Below are 25,691 nucleotides of genomic sequence, written 5' to 3'. Positions count from 1 at the left end.
CAATCCCTGGGTCAGGAAGATCCCCTGGAGAAGGGAATGGCAGCCCACCCCAGTATTCTTTCCTGGAGAATTCCATGGACAGAGGAGGCTGGCAGGCTGATGTTCATAGATAGGGGCGCAAAGAGTTCAGACACGACCGAGTGACTAACACATCTGGTGACCATAATGGTTTGGGGCTGAACCACAGGGGTCCTCTCAGGCTGTACTCCTCCGCCTCAGGTTTCCCTCCACCCCCAGTGGGTACTTAAGGTTGCCAGCCCAGGTGAGAGTCTGGGGAGCCCTGGGAGCCCTTGTCAGCTAATCAGCAGTTCCAACCTGGACACCCAGCCCTGCCTTTGGGGCCTGAGCTAGAAGCAGGCGGTCCTTGGTTCTCCTGACCAGCTTTGACCCTGATACCCACAGTGAAGGGCCCCTCCCCACTGTGGGGTATTGGGGGCACTGCCAGTGATGTGGAAAGTCCCTGCAGTATGTGTAGTGCCTTCTTTGTGGAAGGACTATTTGGTTCTACTGCGAGGAGGGGCTCAGTGCCTTTGTCTTACAGTTAAAAAGGTGACCTGAGGGTGGTACTGCTACCTGGTCCGAAAGGACAGAACGGGTGTGCTGTCCACAGAGCTCGAGTGGGGTGGGTGGGGGCGCCACTGTTGAGGAATCCCTGGGGTCGGGGGGAGGGCCTGTGAAGTAGGATGTCTGCTTTCTGAATCCTGAAGCCCATCTCCTGCCTGGCTCTGGTTTGTCTGTCTCCCTCCTTCAGTAAGGATCTCCCCTTTTCTCTAGCTTCTGCCCTGGGTCCCAGAAGAAGAGGCCAGTTCCTGTTTCATGGCTTATCTGCTTAATATTGAGCTCTAGTTAAACCAGCAAATGCAGCCCAAGGGGCACTGGGAAGCCATGTGATTGTGGAGCCCCACGCACTGCCACCAACCCTAGCAAACCCCATCCACCTCCTGCATCATCTCATCCATCCACCCAAGGGTGCTTGCAACCTCTGTGGGTTCATACCCCACCTGATGGCTCACCTGAGCCCCAGTCCCTCTCGTCCTTCTCCCACTGGAAGTCTGCATGCCCTTAACTCCCAGCATGTCAGCAGCCCATCCATCAAGTGGGGTGACAAAGTGGTGATGGCCCAAGCTTAGACCCCAGTTCATCTACTTCTTGCTGTGTGATTCAGGATGAGTTATTTAACTTCTCTGTGCCTGTTTCCTCCCTAGTAAACTGAAGACCATAATAGTTTCTTCTGAGAAGATTGCCAGATGTGGATTAATGGAGGAAATCGATTTTGGTGCCCAACACAGAATGAGTAAACACAGCACTTATGAACTCTGCTCCTATGCTGGCTCTTTCTCTTATCGCCCCCTGCCTTGGTAGGTTTTTACTTTCACGGGCACAAACCTGGTCTTCCCAGGTGGCTCAGTGGCAAAGAATCTGCCTGCCAATGCAGAAGATAGAGGAGGTGCAGGAGACAGAGGAGACTCAGCAGAGGTGGGTTCAATCCCTGGGTCAGGAAGATCCCCTGGAATAGGAAATGGCAACCTGCTCCAGTATTCTTGCCTGGAAAATTCCATAGACAGAGGAGCCTGGTGGGCTGCAGTCCATGGGGTCACAAAGAGTCAGACACGACTGAGCACACTCGCAGAACAAACCTGAGGTGCACAAACCTGCATCCTGAGGATTGTACCTGCTTCTTTCTTGGCATCATTCCCACATCCATCCCTACCGCTCGACCTCCAAACTTTTCTGGAATCTGTGCTCTCCCCTCCACCCAAGTTGCCTCTGCTCTAGTTTGGTTTAATGTCACCCCTGGCCTGCACAATTGTGATCCCTAATCAGGTTCTGCTGCTGAAGGCACCTCACATGTGATTCCAGCAAACTGTGCCTTTGAAATGCAGACTGCATTACTTGGCAGGGACTTAACAGCTCCTTGACTTAGCCTGGCAGTTGAGTAAGTGGTTACCCATGCCCCGGCACCCCCTTCCACCTCGCCCCTGGCCCCACCATGGGTGGTTGAAGGCATGAGATATGAGTCTAGGGTGGAGTGTTAGGAAGTGAAGCTGGAATGTGCTTTTTCTCTCAGAAGTCTGTGTTAGGACCTTGCCCTCAGCAGCCAGTGGTTCCCACATCCCCAGGACAGCAGACACACTTTTCCCACTCCATGCTTTTGCTCAAGCTATGACTTCTGCCTGAAAGACCCCTCTCCTCAACTCCAACTTGCTTTTCCATCCTGAGACCACCTCTCCAGCCCCTCCCTTGGTCCCTCCCTCCCTATTTAGTTAGTTATCTCTCCCCATGTTCTCAGAACACTCTCTGCATTGCTCTAAGGTTACACTTACCTCGTTTATTGTGTTTATTCTATTTCTCTGTTTACATGTCACCTGGGTCAGTGCTTCTCAACTTTTTGTGCACAAGAATCACACAGGATCTTGTCCAAATGCAGATTGCATTCAGTAGATCTAGGATGGAGTCCGAGTCTCTGTGTTTCTAACAAGCTCCCTGGTATGCTGATGATGCTGGTCCCAGACCATATTTGGAATGACAATAACTGAGAGAGTGAGTCCTCAGAGGGCAGTGACTTGTTCTCAGTTTATCTTGTTATCTGTGGTATGAAGCTGGCAAGTACAGAAACAAATACATGCTTGATGAAATGAGGAAGTGAGCGAGTGAATGAATGAAAGCATCTCACACAGTTGTGAGTGTCAGGAAGTTTTCAGGAGGCGCTGATGTCTGAATTGGATCCTTAGGGAGGGGTAGGCGGTATCCAGGTAAAGAGGGCCATGGTGGGTTGAGATCTTCCAGGATTGGGTCAGGGCCAGGGCACAGAGATGTGAAAGGCATGAGTGCCAGATAGAGTGGGAATGAAGACTTGAAGTTCAAGACGTTGGGAGGGGCCAGGTCACTAATGGCCAGGGGATACCAAGCTGGCAGGGAGGGATGGCGGTCTTTATATTATCCTGGAACCTCTGGGAGATGGTGTGGTTGAAACTGTGGGGCACTCCTGCGGCAGGATAGAAGTTGGTAACAGAGAGGAGCCCAGGTAGCTCAGTGGTAAAGAGGCCACCTGCCAGTGTAGGAGATGCAGGAGACTCTGGTCTGATCCCTGGGTTGGGAAGATCCCCTGGAGAAGGGAATGGCAACTCACTCCAGTATTCTTGCCTGGGGAATCCCATGGACGGAGGACACAGAAGGAGATGCAAGACCAAGCAGTCACTTAGAGGGCTCTCCATTCACTGGCCAAGAGCTCAGGTCGTGGCAGTGAGGATGAAGATAAGGGCACAGATTCAAGTGGAACTGAAGAGGAAGAACAGAAAAGACTGGGCTACCGATTGGAAAATAGGGTGAAGGAAAGCCTCCCCCCTTTGCTGGGAGGAACCTGGGTGAACGCTGGTGCCATTGACTGAGGCTGGAGTAAAGGAGGAGGAGGTGGTTTGGGGAGAAGGATGAGGAGTTTAATTTCACTGTTGGCTGGGTGTGAAGTACCCAGGGGCGTCCACAGCATATGTGTCAGGAGCTCCTGAGAGCGACCAGGGCTGGAGATGACAGGACGAGAGGCATTGGCTGACAGATGCTCACTGAAGTTTTGGGAGAGAATGAGACTATCGGGGGAAATCTTCTGGTAGGAAGAGAAGAAGTTCGAGAGGGACCCTGGAGGAAAACCATTCATTTAAAGAGCAGGAATTAATGACAACCTGTTAGAGATAAAATGAGAACTGAAAACATTTACAATAGCAGCAAAAAAAGGTTTAAAAATCCTAGGAATAAACGTAAGAAGAAATGTGCAAAATCTAAGTGGAGAAAGCATTAAAATGCTTCCAAGGGACAGAAAAGCCTTTGAATACAGGTTTTAGATAGGAAAATTCACATCATAAAATTGTCCATTCTCCCTCAGATAATTTAGAATTTAATAGGATTCTCCATAAAAACAAAGACTTTGTTGTTTTTTAGACTGATTCTCAAGTTCATATGGAAGAATAAACAAATGTTGAAAAGACAGTTCTCCATGGGCTTCTCATGTTTTGGGTGAGCAGAAGCAGTAACTACCTTTTCCCCAGACTCCCTTTAGGGATGTTCGTGTAGTGAACTCCCTTGGAAAATAGAGGTAATGACTCCCTCTGGAGAACTTTGTTTATTGGTCAGTATAATAAACATGAAGTCTTCTTCTGGAGCAAAACCCAGGCAGGCTTACTGTCCATTATAAAAATTTAGGTTCCCTAAACTCAAGATGGAATTCCAGCTGAGCTATTTAAAATCCCCAAATATGATGCTGTTAAAGTGCTGCACTCAATATGTTAGCAAATTTGGAAAACTCAGCAGTGGCCTCGGGACTGGAAAAAGTCAGTTTGCATCCCAATCCCAAAGAAGGGCAATGCTGGAGAATGTTCGAATTACTATACAATTGTGCTCATCTCACATGCTAGCAAAGTAATGCTCAAAATCCTTCAAGCTAGGCTTCAGCAATACATGAACTGAGACCTTCCAGGTGTACAAGCTGGATTTCAAAAAGGCAGAGGAACCAGAGATCAAATTGCCAACATTTGTTGTATCATGGAGAAAAAGTAAATTGCAGAAAAATATCTACTTCTGCTTCCTTGACTGTGCTAAAACCTTTGACTATGTGGATCACAACAAACTGTGGAAAATTCTTAAAGAGATGGGAATACCAGACCACCTTGCCTGTCTCCTAAGAGATCTGGATGTGGGTTAAGAAGCAATAGTTAGAACCAGATATGGAACAAAAGACTGGCTCAAAATTGGGAAAGAAGTACATCAAGGCCGTATATTGTCACCCTGCTTATTTAACTTATATGCAGAGTACATCATGCAAAATACCAGTCTGGATGAATCACAAGGAGGAATCAAGATTGTTGGGCAAAATATCAACAACCTCAGATATGCACATGATGCCACTCTAATGGCAGAAAGTGAAGAGGAACTAAAGAGCCTCTTGATGAAAGTGAAGGAGGAAAGTGAAAAAGCTGGCTTAAAACTCAATATTCAAAAAACTAAAATCATGGCATTCACTTCCATTCAGTTCAGTTGCTCAGTCATGTCCGACTCTTTGCTACCCCATGAATCACAGCACACCAGGCCTCCCTGTCCATCACCAACTCCTGGACTTCACTCAGACTCATGTCCGAAGAGTCAGTGATGCCATCCAGCCATCTCATCCTCTGTTGTCCCCTTCTCCTCCTGCCCCCAATCCCTTCCAGCATTAGGGTCTTTTCCAATGAGTCAACTCTTCCCATGAGGTGGCCAAAGTATTGGAGTTTCAGCTTCAGCATCAGTCCTTCCAAAGAAATCCCAGGGCTGATCTCCTTTAGAATGGACTGGTTAGATCTCCTTGCAGTCCAAAGGACTCTCAAGAGTCTTCTCCAGCACCACAGTTCAAAAGCATCAATTCTTCGGTGCTCAGCTTTCTTCACAGTCCATCTCTCACATCCATACAGGACCACTGGAAAAACCATACCTTGACTAGATGGACCTTTGTTGACAAAGTAATGTCTCTGCTTTTGAATATGCTATCTAGGTTGGTCATAACTTTTCTTCCAAGGAGTAAGCGTCTTTTAATTTCATGGCTTCAATCACCATCTGCAGTGATTTTGGAGCCCCCAAAAATAAAGTCTGACACTGTTTCCACTGTTTCCCCATCTATGTCCCATGAAGTGATGGGACCAGATGCCGTGATCTTAATTTTCTTAATGTTGAGCTTTAAGCCAACTTTTTTACTCTCCACTTTCACTTTCATCAAGAGGCTTTTGAGTTCCTCTTCACTTTCTGCCATAAGCGTGGTGTCATCTGCATATCTGAAGTTATTGATATTTCTCCCGGCAGTCTTGATTCCAGCTTGTGCTTCTTCCAGCCCAGCATTTCTCATGATGTACTCTGCATATAAGTTAAATAAGCAGGGTGACAATATACAGCCTTGACATACTCCTTTTCCTATTTGGAACCAGTCTGTTGTTCCATGTCCAGTTCTAATGTTGCTTCCTGACTTGCATATAGGTTTCTCAAGAGGCAGGTCAGGTGGTCTGGTATTCCCATGTCTTTCAGAATTTTCCAGTTTATTGTGATCCACACAGTCAAAGGCTTTGGCATAGTCAATAAAGCAGAAATAGATGTTTTTCTGGACCTCTCTTGCTTTTTCTATGATCCAGTGGATGTTGGCAACTTGATCTCTGGTTCCTCTGCCTTTTCTAAAACCAGCTTGAACATCAGGAAGTTCACAGTTCACATATTGCTGAAGCCTGGCTTGGAGAATTTTGAGCATTACTTTACTAGTGTGTGAGATGAGTGCCATTGTGCGGTAGTTTGAGCATTTTTGGCATTGCCTTTCTTTGGGATTGGAATGAAAACTGATGTTTTCCAGTCCTGTGGCCACTGCTGAGTTTTCCAAATGTGCTGGCATATTGAGTGCAGCACTTTCACAGTATCATCTTTCAGGATTGGAAATAGCTCAACAGGAATTCCATTACTTCCACTAGCTTTGTTCATAGTGATGCTTTCTAAGGCCCGCTTGACTTCACATTCCAGGATGTCTGGCTCTAGGTGAGTGATCACACCATCATGATTATCTGGGTTGTGAAGCTCTTTTTTGTACAGTTCTTCTGTGTATTCTTGCCACCTCTTCTTAATATCTTCTGCTTCTGTTAGGTCCATACCATTTCTGTCCTTTATTGAGCCCATCTTTGCATGAAATTATCCCTTGGTATCTCTAATTTTCTTGAAGAGATCTCTAGTCTTTCCCATTTCTGTTGTTTTCCTCTATTTCTTTGCATTGATCTCTGAGGAAGGCTTTCTTATCTCTCCTTGCTATTCTTTGGAACTCTGCATTCAGATGCTTATATCTTTCCTTTCCTCCTTTGCTTTTTGCTTCTCTTCTTTTCACAGCTATTTGTAAGGCCTCCTCAGACAGCCATTTTTCTTTTTTGCATTTCTTTTCCATGAGGATGGTCTTGATCCCTGTCTCCTGTGCAATGTCGCTAACCTCTGTCCATAGTTCATCAGGCACTCTGTCTATCAGATCTAGTCCCTTAAATCTATTTCTCACTTCCACTGTATAATCATAAGGGATTTGATTTAGGTCATACCTGAATGGTCTAGTGGCTTTCCCCACTTTCTTCAATTTAAATCTGAATTTGGCAATAAGGAGTTCATGATCTGAGCCACAGTCAGCTCCAGGTCTTGTTTTTGCTGATTGTATAGAGCTTCTCCATCTTTGGCTGCAAAAAATATAATCAGTCTGATTTCGGTGTTGACCATCTGGTGATGTCCATGTGTAGAGCCTTCTCTTGTGTTGTTGGAAGAGTGTTTGCTATGACCAGTGCATTCTCTTGGCAAAACTCTATCAGCCTTTGCCCTGCTTCATTCTGTACTCCAAGGCCAAAATTGCCTGTTACCCCAGGTGTTTCTTGACTTCCTACTTTCACTCCCATTACTTCATGGCAAATAGAAGGGGAAAAAGTGGAAGCAGTGACAGATTTTCTTTTCTTAAGCTCCAAAATCACCGTGGACAGTGACTGCAGACATAAATTAAAGATGCTTGCTCCTTTGAAGGAAAGCTATAACAAACCTAGACAGTGTATTAAAAAGCAAAGGCATCACTTTGCTGACAAAGGTCCGTATAGTCAAAGCTATGGTTTTTTCCAGTAGTCATGTACAGATGTGAGAGTTGGACCATAAAAAAGCTGAGCGCTTTTGAATTGTGGTACTGAAGAAGACTCTTGAGAGTCCCTTGGACAGAAAAGAGATCAAACCAGTCAATCCTAAAGGAAACCAACCATGAATATTCATTGGAAGATCTGATGCTGAAGCTCCAATACTTTGGCCACATGATGTAAAGAGCCAACTCACTGAAAAGACCCTGATGCTGGGAAGGACTGAGGGCAGATGGAGAAGTGGGTGACAGAGGATGAGATGGTTGGATGGCATCACCAACTCAATGGACATGAATTTGAGCAAGATCTGGGAACAGTTAAGGGCAGGGAAGCCTGATGTGCTGCAGTCCAAGGGATCACAAAGAGTTGGACACGACTGAGCAACTTTGGCCACCTCATTCAAAGAGTTGACTCATTGGAAAGGTCTCTGATGCTGGGAGGGATTGGGGGCAGGAGGAAAAGGGGACGACAGAGGATGAGATGGCTGGATGGCATCACCAACTCAATGGATGAGTCTGAGTGAACTCTGGGGGTTGATGATGGACAAGGAGGCATGGTGTGCTGCAATTCATGGGTTCACAAAGAGTCGGACACGACTGAGTGACTGAACTGAACTCAACTGAACTGAGCAACTGAAAATCTACAATGAGACTCAAGATGCTTCTCCTGTAACACAACCCACTGCATGTGCAGGCATCACCTGGACTTCGTCTTGTCACCCTGTGAGAACTGGGGCTCATGGGACTGTCACAGATGCTGATGTTCTGGCCATTGCTATTGTTGTGAGTAATAAAGTCCTTTGTCTTTAACCCAGAAGTCTCATGTCTTCTGCCAGCACCCAGGAAACAGGGCAGGCTAACTGATTGGCCTGCAAGCAGAGTAAAAGCTCCCTTAGATTGTTCATATTTCTTGATGGCGTTAGTTAGTTAGTTAGTTCACTTACTCAATCATGTCCGACTCTTTGCGACCCCAGGAATCGCAGCACGCCAGGCCTCCCTGTCCATCACCAACTCCCGGAGTTCACTCAGACTCACGTCCATCGAGTCGGTGATGCCATCCAGCCATCTCATCCTCTGTCATCCCCTTCTCCTCCTGCCCCCAATCCCTCCCAGCATCAGAGTCTTTTCCAATGAGTCAACTCTTCGCAGGAGGTGGCCAAAGTACTGGAGTTTCAGCTTTAGCATCATTCCTTCCAAAGAAATCCCAGGGCTGATCTCCTTCAGAATGGACTGGTTGGATCTCCTTGCATGACATTAATACAAAATATCTGGGAAAAAAAAATGGATATCTAGCCCCATCAGAAATTAAATCATATTATAAAGCTATATTGCATAAACCATACTAGACAACTCAGTGGGACAAAATGTAGTTCCAGAAATTGTACATGAGAATATTGTCTAAGGTAAATATGGCATTCCAAATTGGGTGGGAAAATGCGTTATTTAATAAACGAAGTTGAGGCAACTGGAGGACCATCTGGAAAAAAAATGTTGGATCCATACCTCATACTTTATAGTAGAATAAATTCCATATGAGACAAAGATGTAAATGTAACAAAATGAAACCTTAAATGTACCAGAAACATGAGAGCATTTAAAAACTTTCTAAGCGCAACACAACTCAGAAGCCATAAAAGAAAAGACTGGCAATTGACTGGCAATTTTAACTATTAACACGAAACTTCTGTACAGCAAAACCCAGCATACATAAAGTCAAAAGAAAAACTTGGGAAAGTATTTGTAGCTCTACTTACAGAGTTTACTTCCCTATTATATAAAGAATTTCCACACATCAATATAAAGCAGATCAACAACACAGAAGAAAGATGGACAAGGTGTACAGAGTTACCAACACCTAAGACAAGATGCCCCATTATTCATAATGGGAGAAATATAATTAAAGTTTCACTATTTCATCTCTCAGTTTGGCCAAGATCAAAACGTTTGATAACACGCTGTGTGGGGAAACAGACGCTCATGCATTGCTGATGCAAGTTGAAATGGTGCAACTCAAAGGAGGGAAATTGGCAATATCTTCTGGCATTAAAAATGCTTTTGACCTAACCACTTCTAAGAATTTAAAGGATGGAAAGATTCCCCCATCTGAAAAATGATGCATTGATGCATATGAGATTAGTTATTACAACATTGTTTGCCATAGCAAAAGATGGAAGCAACCCAAACAGACACAAGAGAGAGATGATGAGATAAATCAGGTACTCGCATACAAGAGTATACTATGTAGGTATAACGGACAGGATGAAGGCATTTGTGATGTTCTGATTTGGAAAGACCTCTAAGATACACTGTTGTGAAGACAGTAAGGTATATCTTATTGATATAGACTGCCAATCTTGTGGGAAAAAATGTATATGTGTGTGGAGAGGCAGAATCTATAGATATATGCCTGTTTATACCTATTATGTCTGTCGAGAAATGCATTAAAAAGTGGTAACATTGATGGCCTCTTGGGAAAAGAATCTTGTGGTTGAGAGAGAGGGGTGAGAAAGAAAAATTTCACTGTACACATTTTTACATCTTTTGAGTGTTCAAAACATATTACATTTATATACTCCCCCACACAAATAACAAAGAGAGTGGCAGAAAACAAGGAGATCATGATGGAGACAAGAACAAGCAGCCAGATTCTTAGAAAGCTAGAAGGAAATGGCACTAGAGGAGCCAAGCAAGGAGAACATTTCAAGAAAGAAAGAGTGGCTCACAGCATGGAATGCTACAAATAGATGAAGGGCTTAGATGAAGGCTTGGAGGTGTGCAGTTGGAGTTGGGTGGGACTGTGTGGGACCTCAGCCCTCTATGTGTAAGACAGCACCTTCACTCACATGCTGGCATCTCGGCTAGGGTGGCTGGAACAGCTGGGAATCTGGCCAGCATCATTCATTATCCGTGTGGCCTCTTCAAGTAGCTAACTTGGGCTGCCTAACAGCATGGTGGTCTCAGTGTAATAGAATTCTTATAAAGTAGCTCAGGGTTCCCAAGATCAAGTGTTCCAAGAGCTCAGGGCTGAGGTCACAAGGTTCTTATGACGCAGCCTTGGAAGTCATGCAGAGTTACTTTCTTTGCATTCTCCTAGTTCTATGCGGACAGGACAAATTTAGTGTGACAGAGGGTGCATGAGGGTCTGAATACCAAAAGGACTAGTTGACTGAGAGTGGGAGGCATTTTGAAGTCTGGCTCCTACAGGGATTATCAAGAAAGTGGGATTTTTTGGTGAAAGCCAACTAGGTTGGAATCCAGGGAGTTCATGGGAGAGGGAATAGTTTTGGGTAGGAAGGGACACCCTCTTATTGGAAGAAGAAAGAAAGTAAGGGTGAGTTTAGGTGGGGATGAAGAGGGCCTGAAAGGGAATGTCTGATGGTTCTGATTTAAAGAGTAAAAAGGCAACACACAGAATGGGAGAACATGTTTGCAAATCATATATCCAGTAAGGGATTAATATCCAGAATATATAGAGAACTCCTAAAACCCAATAGCAACCCCAAAGCCAAACAACCTTATTCACAAATGGGCCAAGGACTTGAATAGACATTTCTTCAAAGGAGATCTGCAAATGCATAATAAACAAATGAAATCATATGCAATATTATTAATCATTAGGGAAATGCAAATCAAAACCACAATAAGATACCACCCATATCCATATGATGACTATTATCTTAAAAAAAGAACCAAAAAAACCCCCAGAAAATAGCAAGTGTTACTGATAATATATTCACCATAAGTGTGTATGTGTGTATATATATATATATAATAACCACTGAGCTATATATTTAAAAATCATTAAGGTGATATATTTTATGTTATGTGTATTTTAGGACAAAAAACAGAAAGAATAATCTGGGCTGAATTTATGATTTCAGAGTAGTAGAAATAGGCCAGTTCGAGGTGATGACAAAGCCTAGAGTGTGGCAAAATGCGTGGGTGACTGGCTGGAGTGGAGAGAGGGAGAAGGTCTTCATGGAGGAGGTTAAGGGACTGAGCACCCAAGGTATTGGATGGGGCATTCATGTGGAAACTGAAGTCACCAGGGTAAGGTCTGAGTGGAGATGAGGGCTGCATCTTAATGCCAAAGTCGTCAATGATCTTGGGACAGGACTGGAAGGATGGTAGGTGACTCAGGATGTGTTGCGGGTGGTACTGTAGCCAGGTGGCATGAGCCTCAAGGAACAGGGGTCTTTCACATGTGGTGGTGAGTCATGGCATGGAGTAAGAGGCAAGAGGGACCCAATCCCAGCCTGCAATTTGGGGAGCATGAGAATGAGTGGTCTTTGCTGCCCAGGGCTCTGGGGAACAGCATCCTTGTCCGTGGGGTGACCAGGTCTGGCTCTATCTCCAAGCCACTCTCTTGTCCCCTAGCATGGCTGTGCAGTATGGCTCAGGCAGTGTGGATGGACTGCAGCGGAACCTAGTTCAATCCTGTCCACCCCTGCTGCCATTTTGGTGGCAACCAATCACTACGAACAAAGCTAGTGAGGTGATGGAATTCCAGTTGAGCTATTTCAAATCCAGAATATGATGGTGTGAAAGTGCTGCACTCAATATGCCAGCAAATTTGGAAAACTCAGCAGTGGCCACACGACTGGAAAAGGTCAGTTTTCATTCTAATCCCAAAGAAAGGCAATGCCAAAAATGCTCAAACTACCACACAATTGCACTCATCTCACACGCTAGTAAAGTAATGCTCAAAATTCTCCAAGCCAGGTTTCAGCAACATGTGAACCGTGAACTTCCTGATGTTCAAGCTGGTTTTAGAAAAGGCAGAGATCAAATTGCCAACATCCGCTGGATCATGGAAAAAGCAAGAGAATTCCAGAAAAACACCTATTTCTGCTTTATTGACTATGCCAAAGCCTTTGACTGTGTGGATCACAATAAACTGTGGACAATTCTGAAAGACATGGGAATACCAGACCACCTGACCTGCCTCTTGAGAAACCTATATGCAGGTCAGGAAGCAACAGTTAGAACTGGTCATGGAACAACAGACTGGTTCCAAATAGGAAAAGAAGTACATCAAGACTGTATATTGTCACCCTGCTTATTTAACTTCTATGCAGAGTACATCATGAGAAATGCTGGGCTGGAAGAAGCACAAGCTGGAATCAAGATTGCCGGGAGAAATATCAATAACCTCAGATATGCAGATGACACCACCCTTATGGCAGAAAGTGAAGAGGAACTCAAAAGCCTCTTGATGAAAGTGAAAGTGGAGAGTAAAAAAGTTGGCTTAAAGCTCAACATTCAGAAAACGAAGATCATGGCATCTGGTCCCATCACTTCATGGGGAATAGATGGGGAAACAGTGGAAACAGTGTCAGACTTTATTTTTTGGGGCTCCAAAATCACTGCAGATGGTGATTGAAGCCATGAAATTAAAAGACGCTTACTCCTTGGAAGGAAAATTATGACCAACCTAGATAGCATATTCAAAAGCAGAGACATTACTTTGTCAACAAATGTCTGTCTAGTCAAGGCTACAGTTTTTCCAGTAGTCATGTTATGGATGTGAGAGTTGGACTGTGAAGAAAGCTGAGTGCTGAAGAATTGATGCTTTTGAACTGTGGTGCTGGAGAAGACTCTTGAGAGTCCCTTGGACTGCAAGGAGATCTAACCAGTCCATTCTAAAGGAGATCAGTCCTGGGTGTTCTTTGGAAGGAATGATGCTAAAGCTGAAACTCCAGTACTTTGGCCACCTCATGTGAAGAGTTGACTCGTTGGAAGAGATTTTGATGCTGAGAGGGATTGGGGGCAGGAGAAGAAGGGGACGACAGAGGATGAGATGGATGGATGGCATCACCGACTCGATGGAGCTGAGTTTGAGTCAACTCTGGGAGTTGGTGATGGACAGAGAGGCCTGGCATGCTGCAATTCATGGGGTCACAAAGAGTGAGACATGACTGAGCGACTGAACTGAACTGAACCAACCTCCACTCATTTTAAACAGGCTCTGTCAGCTAAGAGAATAGAACTTCAGCTCGCCTAGGGTGTGGCCATGATAAGAAAGGGGATATTCTGCAAGTCAAGGCTTCTGTCTCTCCTAGAAACCAATATGGAGCATGTGCTCATCAAGAATGGGCATTACATCTACCCATAAACCCTTCCTCAACCCAGATTGTAGACTTGGGAGAAACTAAACAGAAGTAGGGTGTTTGTGTGTGTATGTGTCAGAGTTGGGATGAATGGAGATGGGAAGAGACTTGTGACCCCCTCCTTCAACATTCTGGAGGAAGGGAAACTTCTGTAACACCCAGAAACATGATAGAAATATCAAAAGGACATAAACTCAGCCACAGGAATCCAAAAGCATAAGCCACAGTTCTCTTTATCTAAACATGGTAAATTTCTCATCAGGAAGGGAAACTGAAAACAAAAAAGATCCAGGAGTCCTTTAGCATGCATTTCTGAGCATGACCCCTCAGTGGTGGGTATCAGTTGCAGCCTGCCATGACCACGTCTGACTGCTTGGGTCTCCCCAGATCCTTCTCTCATGTTCCACCTCTGGGTGTAAATCCCAGAAGTTGCCAAAGATATGGCCTTTCTGAGGGCAAGTGAGGGTGTGTCTCAGTCAAGATCTGTTGTTGCGACTGACGGAAACTGACCTGAGTTAACTCCAGCAGGGAAGAAAATTTAATGGAAAGAATCTGGTGTATCTCATGAAGACCAGGTGTAGCCAGGCCTCTGGAGGGATGTGCCCCAGGAATTAATATTTGCCAAACTGTGTTCCATGGGTCCCTAGTCCTGGCAGATGTCTGAGGAAATGAAGCGTACTGTGGTCTAACGAGTGCAGGAAATGCTACATATCTTTTGTTCAAAACAACACTGGCATATTAAAGGCTCTGATAATTGCTGCAGCAAGAAAGCTTATTTAATTATCTAAGCACTTTTGGATATTTGTGGAGTAAGGTATAAGATTGACCCTCCATATCCACATATTCCTCAGACTGTTATTTGGCCTGCCATTGGTTGAATTGGCAGATGTGAAACCCATGGATATGGAGGCTGACTGTACTTGTTAGCAATCTGACCAAGGAAGATGGGACTCCATGTCACCCCATCCCTCACCATACCACCCCATCCCTCATCATGTGGTGGTGGAGTTGACTGTATTATGAAGGGGAAACACTAGAGAGGCCATATGTCTAGTGGTCAAGTGTGTGGACCACCTGACTTCCAATCCTTTTCAGCCATTCCATCCTTCACTGCTGTGAGCAGGAGACTAGCCTGGAATGGGAGGGTGTTACATAGAATCAAGATAACACATCCAGGTCCTCTGTCCCTTCATTTTATTCTTAAGCCTGAAGTGCAGGCATGTAGGTGAAATCTTCTTATCTCTATAGGGATCACCCAGGGTTGGAGCCCACAGATGGGTGTAAATGAGGATTAAATAAGTTAGTAATGCCTGTGTGATCTCAAAGGGAGGACAAGTGTCTGATTTCACTGCACACTAGCTGAATGATTTGGGCAAGTTATTTAACCTCTTTAAATCTCATATTTATCTACAAATCAGGATAATAACAGTAATATCTCTTGAGGTTGCAAGGAGGATTAAGTGAGCTAATAATGCCTATAAACCTTCTGGTCCAAAGTAAGCATTAAAAATATTTAGCTATTACTGTTATTATATTATGATGGATTGAACACACTCTCTACCATGAACTTCACAGCATCTGGGGAAGCTCATGATTTGGTTTAACAGTCATTTACTGCTGTCCATTCCCAATGGGGACTGATATATAAAGAGGAACCTGGGGGCATGGCCTCAGCTTTCATGGAGCTTCCAAACTTGTAGGGTAGATAGAGTTTAAAGGTAATTACAGTGGTACCGTGACAGCCCACAGGAAGAGCACTGAGCTGGACAAGAGGGGCTCATGCGCGTGCTAAGTCAATTCAGTGGTGTCTGACTCTTTGCAACCCCTATGGACTGTAGCCCATCAGGCTCCCCTGTCCATGGGATTCTCCAGGCAAGAATACTGGAGTGCGTTGCCACTTCCTTCTGCAGGGGATCTTCCCGACCCAGGGATCGAACCTGTGTCTCTTGCGTCTCCTGCATTGGCAGGCAGGTTATTTACCACTAGTGTCAGCTGGGAAGCCCCCAGATGTAGGTAGATGGGTGCTGACTAAAGGCATAAGGGTTTTGACAGCTTTGGGCGTCCCAGGCAGTTCAGTGTGGCTGAGGGACAATGTGAAATTGGATAGTGTTGAAGATGTTGGCAGGAACCAGCAGAGAAGCCCTTGAATGCCAGACCGAGGAGTTGAGATGTTCTCCTATAGGTCACAGATTGATGATAAAGTGCTTCAATCTAGGAAGTGTCATGGCAGGTATGTGATTGGGGAGCTTCCTCTGGCAGCTCTGGGAATCATTGATTGGAGGCACAAGACTGGAGGCCAAGAAACCAGACAGGGAGCTGGTTATGGAAATAAACCTGGGAGATGGGGAAATTCTTGGCTTGGATGACCTGGTGACGCCACCAGGTGAACTGGTGGTGGTTGGTGCTGGTTTAGAGGGAAGGGCCTCCGCAGGGTGGGAGACCCTGTGGGCAATCCCAGTAGCAATATTAAACAGTTAGTTGTATGTATGGGCTTGGATACCTGCGAGCCATCAGTATTTCAATGGAAATTGAAACCATAGGAGTGAATGAGCTTGTTCCAAGAGGGTCAAGTCCAAGGCAACCTGGGGAGCTTGACCCGAGGGGAGACATGGAAGAGAATCCTTCTGCCAGAGCAGAGATTCTGCAGGCACTTAGAATTTCAAATTGTCATAAATTCAGATTCTCAGAGGAACTTGTTTCTCTGGAGAAAACCCTCAAATCTCTATCTGTCTCAAACATGGGCTATTATAATTAGATCCCAGCAGAACTTAACGATTTAGTGATAGAGAGAGAAGACTCAGGGTCCCAAGCTCCTTGCTCTTAGCTCATCATCTCTATGCTTTGTCAGTGCTCCCAGGCCAGTTTTCCCGTCTTGACAATGCAGAGAACTGGATTTTGCTACCTCCTTCCTTCCCAAACTTGATGTAGACACTAGAAGAATGGAGTCATCAGAGTGGTAGCTGGGGAAGTTGTATAGATCATCCTTACTTCTGGGGACTTGTCCCTATGAAATTTCAGGTACCTGAACATTCAGCCGTTGCTTGATTGCAGATCTTAAATGAGAATGAAATAAGCTAATGAGGCCCATGTGAATCCAAAAGGAGAACTAGTGCGAATGGGGAGCAGTGGAAACAAGTCCTTCCTGGTATTTTAAGTATCTTTAGAAGGTATGTGTGAGGCAGAGTAGACCCGGTGCCTTTGGCAGCCCAGCCTCACTTTTCTGCTTCTGTGCTCTCTCTTCTGTACCAGGGGCTGGAAGCCTGAGAACCACATTTCTGAGAACACTTGCCATCCAGGTTCCAGGTTGGATTCTTTCCTGGAGTGGTAACTACATGAGATTCAGAAGGAAAGTAGCCAAAGCCATCTCATTGTCTTCTAACTGGTAGGTAGACTGGTGGGCTTGGAAAGAAGCCAAAGCCATCTCATTGTTCTCTAACTGTGGTGGGTAGACTGGTGGGCAATGGCAGATGTGAGGTTTTAAAACAACCTCAGAATTTTCCTGTTTGAGTCAACAATGTTGGGAGCATCTGTGAGCCCTGTAGTACTTCCTGCAGATCCTGCAATTTCTTTATTTCTGAAAGTTTGCAGAGAAACTTCACTCTTTTTTTTGTTTGCTTTTAATATTTCATTTAAAAATTTTTATTTTACATTGGAGCATAGTCAATTAACACTATTGTGATAGTTTCAAGTGGACAGCAAAGGGACTCAGCTATACATATACATGTATGCATTCTCCCTCAAACTCCCTCCCATCCAGGCTGCCATATAACACTGAGCAGAGTTCCCTGTGCTTTACATACAGTAGGACCTTGTTGGTTATCCATTTTAAATATAGCAGTATGTAAATATCGATCCCAAACTCCCTAACTATCCTTCCCCTCCTTTTTACAAATGAATTTCTTTTAAAAAAATTATTTATTGGTTTGTTGATTGATTTGGCTGTGCTGGGTCTTAGTTTTGGCATGCAGGATCTAGTTCCCTGACCAGGGATTGAACCTGGGGCCCCTGCATTGGGAGCAGAGTCTTAGCCACTGTGCTACCAGGGAAGTCCCAAAACTTCACTCCTTAAATTTATACAGTAATCTTTAGTTTTTAGCTGTTCTAAAAGTTTTGTAGGTACTGTGTCAGTTATCTTTTGCTGAATAATAAGTAGCTCACAGTTACTCATTTAAAGCAAAAATGATATATTTAGCTCACAACATTGTGGATCAGGATTTAGGCTGGGCTCAGCTGGGCGGTCCTTCTGTTCTTATTTGGGATCACGCATGCATCTGAACTCAGGTGCAAGGTGGTCTGCAGGCTGATTGGTCCAGAGTGGCCTTGACTGGGATGAGTAGCCTGTACTCCACACGGTCTCTCCTTCTTGTATGCATGTTGACTGTGCAGGGTTCTAAGAAAGCACCTAGAACAATGCAAGGTGTCTTGAGGGTTAGGCTTGAAAGTGGAGCAGCATCACTTTGGTCATATTCTATGGACCAAACTAAGCTACAAGACCAGCCCAAATTCAAAGTCACATCACTTGGATATAGGGAGGAAAATAATCATGGCCAATTTTGCAAATAATCTATATCTACCATGACATCTATTTCTTGTTAAATTATTAAATCTTCTGTTTGAAAGATCTGGAGAGTTTCTATTTCCCCAAGTAAACCCTGACAGTTGTACCATCATTCTGCATTTCAGAAGGCAGTCAGAATGAAGAGGCAGGTGTTGAGATTTGGGTTAGTGTGGATGTGGAGTTAAGGATTTGACCTTAAGTCCTGGACAATATCATTTATTATAGTCGGTCTTGGGCCAGACTCTCCACCTTTCAGAGCTTTGAACCCCTTTCTTTCAAATGGAGATGGATAAATTTATGTACAGTGATCAAATAAAATACTGGTTGTAACAGAAGTTTGAATAAGTTAATGGTCATCGCTTGCATTTGAATAACACTAGAGTATTGATATAAAATCGTCCACTCTAGTGGCTGGTGGAGCAGCAGCATTCCTGCTGGGATAGAAGTCAGAAACATGTTGGTTGCTGCTTCTCTACTCTCTCAAGTGCCCTGGTACCTTTGGGGACTTAGAAGTTATGGATGACTGCAAGCCAGATCTTCCATCTGGGGCCTCTGTGTTGGAATTAAGCCAGAGTTTGGAAAAGCCCTACAATTGCTAGAGCCAGACCAAACCCCAGGGCTGGCACGAGCCATCTCCCATGCCCTGCTCCCATCTGCCCTCTTGGCTCTTGGTGCAGTGAGGCCCTACTTGTCCTGGCCCATCCCCTCCCCAAGCTTCATGGGCACAGCTGTTTGAAGGACCTCCCCTCAGCTCTGTGTTAAGCCCCAACTCAAGCTGGACATGATTCACAGGGATAATGAACTTGTAAATAAATTCCTGCTGCATCAGCTCATGGAGCTGAAGGTTGGGCTGCGGATATGGACAAGGGCAGGCAGAGGGAGCCTGGCAGAGGGAGATTTAAATGTCCCCTCTGCTCTCTCTAGGGGATGTGGGAGGAGCACAATGCAAACATAACAGATTGTGTGAGCCCCTCCTGGCATATCCTTCTCTCCTGCTGGGCTGATCATACTCTCAGTGCAGAGATCCTGGATCCCTAAGCCTATACCCTAACCCTGCTTTCAGCATCCAGCTCTGCTGGAGACAGATTTTGGGAGGCCAGTGTTCAGAGGCTGTGTGTTCAGCAGAGCATGAACATGGCAGAAAGTTCTGTGTGGGGCCTCTGAGGAATGGCAAGTGTGTTCAGACTTGCTGGGGTTTACCAGTAGAGAGAGGCTATAGGAAAATGAAAAAGCTCAGAGAAATCCCTCAGTAAAATGAGGAGTACTAGAAAGAAGTGCGTTTCCTGTCAATGAAAACATGCAAGAAGAGGCCAGGTAACTCCTTAAGAGCTTCCAAGTGGGACATATGTGACAGCAGCAGAGGGTTGGTTAGACGTCTTTTGAGACCCCACCCACACCACACACACCCCCACACCGACACACACGTGTCTCAAGCTCCTCATTCCTATAAGCTGTGGGAAAGGCATTCTGCTTCAGTGTTTGGCTATATCTGTTTCTGTCTAAAACCTTCTGGGGCCTTTTAATCACAGAATAAAATAAACCAAACCCTGTTATTAATAACTTCAGTGTTATTTCAGACCATTCTCCCCATCTTTTCTCCTCTTTTCAAGTATTCATCAGGCTTCATGCCACCTGCCTTTTAAAAAAATCTGATCCTGAAACTTTCTGTAATAGTTAGGATGGACCAGGCAGTGCTGCGGTGACAGATAAACCCTGCAGTCTCAGTGGCACAGATGCTATGTGCTGGTTTCTTCTTTATGCAATAACATTCAGAAAACGAAGATCATGGCATCCGGTCCCATCACTTCATGGGAAATAGATTGGAAACAGTGGAAACAGTGGCTGACTTTAGTTTTGGGGGCTCCATAATCACTGCAGATGGTGATTGCAGCTGTGAAATTAAAAGACGCTTACTCCTTGGAAGGAAAGTTATGACCAACCTAGATAGCATAATAAAAAGCAGAGACATTACTTTGCCAACAAAGGTCCATCTAGTCAAGGCTATGGTTTTTCTGGTGGTCATGTATGGATGTGAGAGTTGGACTGTGAAGAAAGCTGAGCGTCGAAGAATTGATGCTTTTGAACTGTGGTGTTGGAGAAGACTCTGGAGAGTCCCTTGGACTGCAAGGAGATCCAACCAGTCCATCCAAAAGGAGATTAGTCCTGGGATTTCTTTGGAAGGAATGATGCTAAAGCTGAAACTCCAGTACTTTGGCCACCTCATGCAAAGAGTTGACTCATTGGAAAAGACTCTGATGCTGGGAGGGATTGGGGGCAGGAGGAGAAGGGGACGACAGAGGATGAGATGGCTGGATGGCATCACCAACTCGATGGATGTGAGTTTGAGTGAACTCCGGGAGATGGTGATGGACAGGGAGGCCTGGCGTGCTGCGATTCATGGGATCGCAAAGAGTTGGACACGACTGAGCGACTGAACTGAACTGAACTGTCTCTGCCATACTTGCCTGTATTGGTCAGCGTTCTGGGTAGCATGCAGCAGAAAGTGACTTTCAGTGTTGTAAGCGGAAAAGCAATGTAATGAAACAATCTTGTGGAGCTCAGTGAATTTCCTGGAGGGCAAGAAAACTAAAATCAGAAGTTATGCAACTAGAAACCACACCCCAAATCATGCTTCAGAGCACCTCTTAGATGCTGCTCCTGGGTGCAGACACCATGGCCATCCAACCAAGTGGTAGCCCTCAATATGGACTCTGCTGCTAGATCCGCGGCCACGGCCACCTCCCTAGAGAGAGTATGACTACTGCACGGAGACACCCTTGCCCACCTGTGGTCTTCCCAGCCCTCACTTCTTTGTTTCTTTCCTTTTTTAAAAATATTTATTTATTTGGCTGTGCTGGGTCTTAGTTGCAGCATGCAGGATCTTCGATCTTCACTGCAGCATGCAGGATCTTCAGTTGCCGCATGTGAACACTTAGCTGCCTCATGTGGGATCTAGTTCTCTGACCAGGGAGCAAACCCTTGTCCCCTGCATTGGGAGCAGGGAGTCTTAGCCACTGGATCACCAGGAAAGTTCCCAGCCTCCATTTTTTTGTGTCAGTCACATCTGACTCAAAATTTTGGGATCAGTACATCTGACTGAGAAGCCTATATGAGCCACGTGGTGGCTACAAGGGAGGCTGATGAGTGAACTTCTGATACTTTATGTCCTGCGGAAAGAAGTGGGCCCTGGCTTGTAAGGGGAGTCCCAGATAGAGTGAAGAGTATTCATCACATCATCTCAGGGCCTTTGCACCCTCCGTCTGCAGGTGTTTCTCCAGATATGCTCAAAGCTGGCTCCTTCTCTGCTCACAGGCCATCTCTGATGATCAAATTGAATGTTGCCCCTGCCGTGCAAGCACGTCCACCTGTCTTGTTTCCCTGCCAGAATTCATCCCTTCCTGGGAACTGCCTTGCCCATTCATGAGTCTGTTTCTTTGATTTCTGTCTACTCTGTAGGTGCTAAAGCACAAGATTTTGTCTGGGGGGATGCTGCCAGCGCTGTTCATGGTTTCATGCACCAGCCCCCTTCCCACTCTGGGCTGATGTGTTTTGGGGTGTAGGGATCTGTTTCTTTACTGAATGAGGTTATAAAGTAAACCCCCCTCTGGGGTATTCCTGATATAATGGGCTGGGAAGCCCTTGCTAACCTCTTTGTCTCTCCGGCTGCAGTTCTTTCCCTGAGAGAATGCGTGTGACATGTGGGACTAAGGCCGAGTGTGCAGGGAGACAGTTGAGTTATCAGGTGTGGGCGGACCTTGTGACTTAAGGCACGAAGGAAGGACAAGGCCTTGCAGCAGGAGGGCAGGCGTCTGGGTTCCGGGGCCACATTTTGGAGCAAGACGGTAACCCCCACTGCCTCCCTGGCTATGGTGCCACCGGGTCCCCACATCCACAGAGGAAGCCTGAAGGCCATGTGGAGGTGGCCACCGAAGACTTAGAAGGAGCTGTGTTTTCTTTGAAGATGTAGATCTTGTTAACATTTCTCGATGCCTAATGCTTCAATGTGAAAGCTTTAATGGGGGTTTAAAACAGGAGAGCAGGAGATTGGCACATGGGAGTGGAGGTTGTGGTAGGCCAAACTGGCCGATGCTCAGCATAACCCGGGGCTCGGCTTTAGGACTGGACTTTGTCTCCTGGGGCCCCAGCAGCGCAGCACATGGGCAGCTAGGCCTCTCGAAGGAGGAGCATTGAGACCTGAGGGTTCCTGGGGAGGAGGAGTCACTAAGCCAGCTTGGCTCACTGGGAGAGGCAGTGGCCCCATGCTCCAGGCCTGTCTGGGCATGTGAGCCCCTCCCCCAGGCTGGCACCTTCGGTCCTCTGGGATGCTCTGGGAGGAGGCAGGGTTGGATGAACCATACAACACCAGACCAGAGCAGGGTCAGCAGACTTTTTCTATAAAGAAAATGATTTTGGCTTTGTGGGCCATACTCTTTCTCTTGCAAGTCCTCGGTTTTGCTGTGGCAGCGAGGCAGGCGGCCGCATACGATAGGTAAATGAATGAGCGTGGCTGTGGGCCAATAAAGCTTTATTTATGGGCACCGGAATTTGAATTTCATAGAATTTTCATGTGTCATGAAACATTCCTCTTTTCCCTCAACCATTTAAAAATGTGAAAACCATATTTAGCTCCCAGTCTGTACAAAAACAGATGGAGGGCTAGATTTAGCTAGAGGACTATATTTTGCTGACCCTTGAATTAGATCATCTCTAAAGACTGTTCCAGCCCTAATTCTTCACCTTGGTGGAAGAAGAGACCAAAGGTCTGAGAGGTTAGATGGGATTCAGGTCAGCAAACATGCCTGGAAGGGAGTAGCGATAGACTTAACTCATTTCTTTTTTTAAAAAATTTCAAGTGTTTTTAAATTAAAAAAAATTTTTATTATTGGAATATAATTGCTTTACAATGTTGTGTTAGTTTCTGCTGTACAACAAAGTGAATCAGCCACACATATACATATATCTCCTCTCTCTTAAGTCTCCCTCCCCACGCCCCATCCCGTCCCTCTAGGTCATCACAGAGCACCGAGCAGAGCTCCCTGTGCTACACAGCCGCTTCCCACTAGTTATCTGTTTTACATATGGTAGAGAAGGCGATGGCACCCCACTCCAGTACTCTTGCCTCGAAAATCCCATGGGCGGAGGAGCCTGGTAGGCTGCAGTCCATGGGGTCGCTAGGAGTCGGGCATGACTGAGCAATTTCACTTTCGCTTTTCACTTTCATGCACTGGAGAAGGGAATGGCAACCCACTCCTGTGTTCTTGCCTGGAGAATCCCAGGGACAGGGGAGCCTGGTGGGCTGCCATCCATGGGGTCGCATAGAGTTGGACACGACTGAAGCAACTTAGCAGTAGCAGTAGCAGAGTATATGTGACCTCTTAGGTAGAGGCCCTAGAGCCTGGCACAGAGCAGATGCTCACAGAGCCTATGTTGAATGAGCAAATGAATGCATGCATGCATAAGTCGATGGCTGAATGATGACTCTAGGACTCAAATGACCCAAAGATGGCAGAGATTATGTACTTTGGTTCCTTGATGAGGTGTCAGAAAACCTGTCAGAACAGCAGAGTTTGACTGTGAGGGGCGACAGGAAACTCAGCACCCTGGGGTTGTTCAGTGTAGGGTGAACAGTAATTACCTGCCTTAAAGGACATTCCTGTCTTCATGAGAGACACAGAAAAGGGTGATAACATGGGAGCTCAGAAGGAGATGCAAGGATGTGGAGTATAGCAGATTTAAGATGAATTACCTATGTCCTGCATGCTGAAGCTTACTTCTCAAAGCACGATTTTTATTTTAAAATGTGGGTATCATTAACGTTGTGGGGCAATTCACACCCCTTCGGGCATTGTTCTCATAACTGAGGCTAGCTCCAAGAAGTATCCAATCTGATGGAGGTGGTGTGTGCCTTCCTCCTCGTGCTGTTTCCAGACAGGAAAAGAATGGCTGCTCCCAGTGTCTTGTACCCATCAGGTACTGAGTCAAAGTCTGACAAATGAATGGTTTCCTCCCTCCACCTAGTGTATCATCCTGAATGATTGTAGGGTATTCCAGGAACACATGACTCCCATTTGCCTCCTGGTTGCTGTGAAATTTTTTTTTGAGCATAACATTAAATGGTGAGAAGTGAAGCTTCAAGAGTGGGTCTAGGTGGTGGACATGGACTCCTGGTGGCTGGGTGCACAGTGTGTGTGTGTGTGTGTGTGTGTGTGTGTGTGTGTGTGACTATCGTGCTGTGGTTTTCAGAATTGAGCCGGGAAGACAGAGCAGGGCTGCGGGCCAGAGGGGAGCAGTGCTATGTCCCAAGAAGTGACTGCAGAGTGGAAAGCAAGTTTCTCTACTTTACAGTTTCTCACAAAGAACATCTCAGGGGTACTCGATTTGCTCCTCTAACCCCGAAAGGGCCAGTGGCAGAATCAACCTGATGTTCTAACAAACCTGTACTGGCCATGACTAATGCAGCCAGAAACCGAGGGCAGAAGTAGGTCATTGCGATGGACCAAGACTGTCCTCTCATGGAGGTCATTGGAGGGCTCTTGAGTGAAGACGTAACCCCTCCAGCAGCCTGATGGTGCAGAAGGCAGCCCATGTGCATGCTCTATTGACTTGGGGGGCTCCTTACTTCCTGCCGCTGCTGCCTGGACCCTGAAATGTGAGCCTAGTTGTGACCTGAGTAGGTCTGCTTTTAGGCAGCCGCCCTGCAACCAGCTGGTGGTGGAGGGAACCAGACCTGTTGAGATGGTCTTAGAGGTGGGGACAACTGTTAGAAGGTGGGAGCAAGTCAAGAGAAGTGATAAAGCCTGAATCTGGGCAGTGGTGGGAGATAGTGGGGGCAGGATGGGGTGGATGTGTGTGGTCGCAGTGGGAGGAGTCTCTGAATGTACCAGGCTCACAAGGAGAGGTGCCTGCTGCCTGATACCTGGGGTCCAGGGGAGAATTAATGGGTGCATGTGGGCGAGTTAATTGGGCCTCTAGCTAGGCTGACTCATGCAGGCATCTGATCCAGTTATTACTAATGCTGGAGAGAGAGAAAGAAAAAATTAAGCAACACTGAAGCAGTGGGAATTCTCTCTGATTGAGAAGTTCCAGGGCTGGTCTCCCATTGCAGACAGGCGGCACTGGGAAGAAGGGACCTGCCACGCGGGGGTGAGCGGGAGGGGCACAGCTGGTGGGAGGGGTGTTTCCATGACGCCTGCTGTGACTGGCTCACACTTGCCCTGTGGGGTGCAGCTGGGGAGGGCTGGGTCTTTTCCAAAACAGCCCGGGTTTTCCAGTGCCACCCATGGCACACTCAGGGCAAGCAAGCTGAGTTGGAGAGGCCGCCACCAGGGAGGAGGGAAGCAGGGCAGGCCAGGATGCAAGGTCTGGTTCTGTTTCTTTACAC

The 25,691-nt window shown here is 46.0% G+C and overlaps 1 protein-coding gene across 2 annotated transcripts in view; it reads left to right on the top strand.

Moving 5' to 3' along the window:
- RPS24 (ribosomal protein S24) overlaps positions 1–25,464 on the top strand; it is a 263,112-nt gene extending 237,648 nt beyond the window's left edge. Inside the window, exon 5 of one of the 2 annotated variants that reach the window (XM_070364541.1) lies at positions 25,455–25,464. In XM_070364541.1, the coding sequence (XP_070220642.1) occupies positions 25,455–25,457 (3 nt within the window). In that variant the 3' untranslated portion in view covers positions 25,458–25,464. Of the gene's footprint in view, positions 1–15,510; positions 15,521–25,454 lie in introns of those variants that run through there. The other variant, XM_070364543.1, reaches the window with a different exon arrangement.
- Positions 25,465–25,691: the final 227 nt, after the last annotated feature.

This window comes from Bos mutus, chromosome 28 (assembly GCF_027580195.1).
Source record: "Bos mutus isolate GX-2022 chromosome 28, NWIPB_WYAK_1.1, whole genome shotgun sequence".
In the NCBI taxonomy this organism is placed as follows: Eukaryota; Metazoa; Chordata; class Mammalia; order Artiodactyla; family Bovidae; genus Bos; species Bos mutus.
Note: the sequence above shows the minus strand (reverse complement) of the source record. Positions and strands in the feature narration are given on the sequence as shown.